At 56.2% G+C, this 5,573-nt stretch overlaps 1 protein-coding gene across 1 annotated transcript in view; it reads left to right on the forward strand.

The window, feature by feature from the left end:
* The window catches only part of LOC104497365 (nuclear receptor corepressor 2-like), a gene marked incomplete at both ends in the record, with an annotated part of 33,710 nt that overhangs the window by 20,396 nt on the left and 7,741 nt on the right, over positions 1-5,573 (forward strand). The window contains 2 exons of the mRNA XM_010140605.1: positions 2,895-3,067; positions 4,385-4,481. Of these exons, the coding sequence (XP_010138907.1) occupies positions 2,895-3,067; positions 4,385-4,481 (270 nt within the window). The remainder of the gene's footprint in view (positions 1-2,894; positions 3,068-4,384; positions 4,482-5,573) is intronic.

Below are 5,573 nucleotides of genomic sequence, written 5' to 3' on the forward strand. Positions count from 1 at the left end.
AGGTCCGATTTGGCTCGCCATCACTTGTGTGATTGAGAGGCTGATGGGCTGGTGAGCCCAGCCGGGAAGGGGAGCAGAGGAAGCACCGATGCTAAAAGCCAGCACAGATGGTTGCTCAGGAATGGACACATTTGCTTAAGGCTGCTCAGAGGATGCTTGAAGAAGGAATAGACACTTCTGCTCTTGAAGTGCCCGACTGAGAGCTTCTCCTGGTGATTGAGCTGTGAAGATCTGAGGAATGCCCAGTGCTATAAGGTGCCTGTAATGTTGGCTTATGAAGGATGGCAGAACACTGCAGGGAGCATGTGTCCCAGCGCTGGACGGGGATGCTGCAGACCAGCCCCGCTGCGGTGGCGTTTGGAGCTCGTGTGGCAGGAAGAATCGCTTTGCTCCATGACGGGAAGGGCTTTAAGAAAGCAGATGCGCTCCGGAGGGCTGAGCTGTGTGAGCTTCGATACTGCCCACCCCACTGCCAGGGTGTGAGCTGCTGGGGCAGTCACCAGCGTGACACTGGTGTTGCTTCTTCAATCTGCAAGCACCGCTTCCTTAAAAGAGGAATTGCGGGTAAAGCTTTCATCCAGTGGTCCCAAAAAGTGGAGGAAAAGGAAGAGAAAGAGCCGCCCCGCCAGCTGCGAAACAGCCCGGCGGCTGTGCCAGGAGGCTCTGCCGGGGCGCTGGTGATGAGGGACCCAGGGCTGGCTCATTCCCACGGGGAATAAAAAACCTTTCAAAGCCTTGAAGCTTTTCACCAGGCCGAGCCCTCGTGCTGGGCTGCTCCCGGCCGTGCCGCGGGCTGGCACGCAGCACGGGGCACCAGCTGCCTCCCAGCGCTGAGGCTTGATAAACTTTGCAGGGTATTTTTAGCCTCTTCCCAAATGCGATGCTCTCAGAGCAGGAGGATGCAGCAGATTTCCTGGCAGGGTGGGAGCTCTCGTTTTCAGGGGGCTGATGGCATCACTTCAGGAGGGGTAAAACCGCAGCAGCTGTGATTTCTCCGAGCTGCCTTGGTTTGTTGGCGTCACCTATAGCTCCTTGTCCGTGGCACAGGATTCTGCTTGGTGGCTTGTAGGGCATTTTTATTTTTATTCTCATTCATTGCTTTCATCTTACCACTGTTTTCTTCAGCTCCTGTCAAAACCCAAGCACCTCCTGTGCATCCGTGAGGGCAGGAAAGCCACTCTGGGCGTATGAATGGGAATTAATTTATTTACAGGGGAGAGCGTTAGCCTGCATCAGCTGCAGGGCTTGAGGGCCTTTGTCTGCCCCACGTTACTGTCAGGGAGCCTTCAACAGTCCATGGGGATCACAGGACACGTTGCTGCGCTTGACTCATTGCCAGCTCTGGGATGGCTGGACCCAGCCCATGTGCCGGGCTCAGCACGATACCGGCCATGGTTTGCCGCAGGTGCCTGGCACCAGTGACAGGCTGTGGAACTTCTAGTGCTCGGGGTCCACGGCACAACTGACCTGCTTGGCTTGGGGTAACCCAGCTGCCTCCTGACCTGGAACCTGGTGTTTCCATCGGCTTGGGGGATTTTTACTTCTTCCCAAATTTTTTTGGTGGCTGCGAGTGAGATGAGTAGAGCACATCTGGGAAATCCTACAGCCATGGACTTCCCTCTGGTCATGGGGCGGCAGTGGCAAGAATGAGTTTATTTCTTTGAAATCTGGATTTCCCCGTCTCTGCTGTGGTGCCGAGCGTACCAGTGCCGAGCCGCCCGTGCTGGAGGTGGGGTGGGAGGCAACCTGGGCTTTGCCGTTGATTTTTGTAGAGCAACATCTGCTTTCGCTTCCCAATTTGGGACCTAGAAGACATTTGTTTCACTCAAAACGAAACCTTAAGACCTGTGCTGGTCACCCAGCTGCTTTCGCCTGAGGCTGGGTGCCAGTACTGCTGTCACCGCCGCCACGCTGGGGACGGTGGCAAGGCATCTTCTCGGTGTGGACCTCACCGGGCTGGTCCCATCAATACCAGGGAGAAGTGCGGTGCTGGACCTGTGCGGGTGTGCTGTGAGGACATGACCCGGGGGGCACGTGGTGTGGAAACCCCTCGCAGTGCTGTGTGTCAGCAGAGCCTGCGTTTGCCCTCAGTAGGGATGTGCTCATCCCACTCCTGGGCCAGAAAGCCAAAAAGGAGGAGTAACAGCCAACATAATGTTTTGTGTTCCAGGATGGTGAAAGGAGCTGATGGCATCATGGCATGGCCAGGCCACCATGACACTGGTCTCAAACAGGAGCTGAGTGCCCAGCTTTTGCTTTCAGGGAGCCAGGTGCACGTGGGGAGCTGCCCTGTGACCCCACTGGCATTGCCGGCGCTGAGCCGTGGGCGCCAGGGCCGGTGTGGGTGGGTAGGAAGGGATGTCTGGCCATGGACACCTTGTCAAGCCTCTCTCCACATGATGAACTGACAGCTCTAAAACAGCAGCTCTGCACACCCTGCTCGCACGGCAGGGACCTGCTCTCCCATGTCACCTCCCAAAGCCTTGTTTCAGTCCTTTGATTGGTGGCCTCAGGCAGGCGATGTGCCTGTGTTGGAGCAGGGGATCCCTCCCCAGCGCCAGGGCTTTGGTTGCTGAATCAAGCACCCCGCGGTGCTGGAGGGTGCTCAGGCAGAAGGTGTGGTGGGTGGGCACAGCCACGCTGGGCAAGAGTCCTGGTTTTACCACAGGTGTTGGGTCTAGAAGGGAAAAGCCTGAGGGTACCTGATGACATGTTTTGAGAATTTACCCTTGGGTTGGTCCCAGCCCCTGGAGCCTGCCCATGTTCATTTAAACTGAATTTCTTGAAGCAACGTGACTCATGCTCAGCCTGAGCAGCCGTCGAGGCACAGGCCTGGAGGAGCTGCCCTTCCCAGGCACCATTCCTGAGCTCCCTCTCTCCCTCTGCCCTTTCAGGAACAGAAGTTTTGCCAGCGCTATGACCAGCTGATGGAGGCCTGGGAAAAAAAAGTGGAGCGCATCGAAAATAACCCCCGGCGCCGTGCCAAAGAGAGCAAAGTGCGGGAATACTATGAGAAGCAATTCCCGGAGATCCGGAAGCAGCGGGAACTGCAAGAGCGCATGCAGAGGTTAGAGGAGAAGCGGTAGGAAGGGGCTGAGCTGGTATCGGACAGCCTTTCTCTTTTCTTTGGGGACGGGAGTGGGATTTGTTTGTGGGAAGAGTGGGCTGGGATGGCTATCGGTCCCTCTCTCCCCTTCTAGTTGAAGGCAGGAGCCCACAGACAAGCAGCTTTGCTGCTTTTTGCCCGGCACAGAGCCAAGAATGAAGGAAAATGGTCAAGAGTGTGGTTGCCCCTCTCCCCTCTGCTGCTGATCTCCTGGAGCAAGGGGCAGCTCCCTTGTGCTGGCTGCCTGACCAGGACAGCACTAATTACTGCCTTCCTGGTGGGCCGCCATCAAGATGTACAAGACAAGCTGATGATTTAATACAGGCACATGCTTTGATGGGAGCATGGGCAGGGCGAGGAAGGGCCTGCAGAGGTTATAGGAATGGCTGCAGATGACAGGAAAGGAGCAAAGCGTCTCGCTGAAAGGGAGGTCTCCTGTCTGTCCCATCCCCTGTCCATTTTCTCCTCCTCACTGGAAGTACAACTGAGATCATATTGTTTGCTGCCAGGAGGAGACACAATTTCATGATCTCCACCCTTCTCACTGAAAACTCCCCATCCTTCCCATTTCAGTCCTGGGATCTTGCCCAGGAACACCTGGTGTGCACAGAACCCAAACCCTTCTGCCAGAATCCTGTCCTTGTGCCCCAAACAGCAGGGCGGGTCCAAACTTCCTACTCGGCGGCTTTGTTTTGTCTTAAAGAGAAGGGGAGAAAGGGTACTGAGAAATGTTTTGAGGTTTTACATGCTTAATTAGAAAAGTTTCAGTTCATTGGGATGCATGGCTGTTACGTTGGGGGACGTTGGGGGTGGAAAGATGTCAGTGGCTGGTTTTGATTTAAAAGTTCCTGTGGCATTTGCAACTGAGCTGCGGAGCCACCGTGCTAACGGCTTGGTGGTGACACTGGCGCCTTTATGCCACTGCTGCAGTGTGAGGAACAGGAGAGAACATGGGGGAGAGTACGGTGGGTATGAAATGTCCTTCCGTTGTAGTGATCCAGGCAGTGACTCTTGGCTCAGGTAAGGAAGGCAGTCTGAGGATCTCAAGCCCTAAACCTGGGGGACACGGGGACAGTGCTCTCTGGCCAGTAGCAAGTGCTGCCAGAGTCCGTGGGGCTGTGGCAGGCTCCATTCCCGCAGTGTGGGATAGGGTGGCCTGGGTGGGGTGTTGGGGTATGGCCATTATGGAGGTCAACAAGGAGGACAGCGGGGCCAGAGACTTGTCGTGGATGTGGTTTACAAAACGGAGCATCTGAGTGTTTCACTGCCCTTTCCCAGCAGGGTAGGACAGAGGGGCAGCGGCGGGCTCTCCATGTCAGCCGCCCGCAGCGAGCACGAGGTGTCAGAAATCATCGACGGGCTCTCAGAACAAGAGGTGAGACCGGGTTGTCCTTCCTCCTCCTCTTCACCCCTCACTCCACTCTTCTTCAAGGAAGCCAGGAGAGTACATGGTGAAAATCTGATACCAAATCCCACTAACTTCAGGCCAGGCTGAGGTCGGAGAGGTTGCTGTGATGCTTCATGCACTTTCTGGACGGGGTCCAAAGTGAGGTGTTCCTTTAATACCCAGCAGCGTCTTTCCAGCTGCCCAACAGACACAACAGAGCTGCGCAGTGGTTCTGCAGGAGCAAAACCAAGAGCTGGCGGCCAGTGGGTAGAGTTTGTTGGTATTCGACTGTCTCTTAGGGCCCTGGAACCCCACTATGCTGCTCATCCTGGGTAGCACCCCACAAACACCTCCCGGCTGTTGGTTTAAGCTAGAAGCAGGGGTGGGAAGGGAAGGGAGCCGGCGCCCTGGCTGCCGGGTGGAGGGGTTTTTCTGTTTCATTTTGTTTTGAATGGGCTGTGCAGCTTGACACAGGGGAATCCTATGGAATGAATGGTTTGTCCGTGAGCCAGTTGGCCCACGTCTTCTGGGAGTGCTCCATTCATCTCAACACATCCCCGTGACCTTGGCTTCGTTTGGATCTGGTTTCACAAGGGTTCCACTCTCTTGGCACAGTGGCAAGAGGCAGTGAATGGATCGCGTTTGGGAGGGAAGCGCAGCCATTGCCCAGCAATAGCTGAGATGTTTGCTGCCTCCGCGCCACTGTTCGCCCCCTGCCCTGCTCCCCGACAGTTTGCTGTTAGCCAGTTAAGGTGATGACCTGGAGGACGTGGATCTCAGAAGCAGAGGGAAATTTCACAGCTCTGCAGAAGTCGTGGCCAAGGGTAGAGTTCACCGATTGCCTCTGACCTGCACAGTGTGCTGCTAAACTCCACCCCTGTTGCCTTCTGCCGAGCCCCAGGGCACCACTTTGCTTGTCGCAGAGAAGACCTTTAAGAGCTTCCAGCCCTTCCACAGGGTTGGAAGGCACAGGGAAGTGAGAGCTGGGGAGCATCGCTGGTGGCAGGGGCCAGCTCTCCACCCCAGCGTGTTGCTGGAGAGGAGACCGGTCTGGCTGCCCGCCGGCGGGGCGGGTCCACA

Source organism: Buceros rhinoceros, unplaced genomic scaffold (genome assembly GCF_000710305.1).
Source record: "Buceros rhinoceros silvestris isolate BGI_N320 unplaced genomic scaffold, ASM71030v1 scaffold10347, whole genome shotgun sequence".
Classification (NCBI taxonomy): Eukaryota; Metazoa; Chordata; class Aves; order Bucerotiformes; family Bucerotidae; genus Buceros; species Buceros rhinoceros.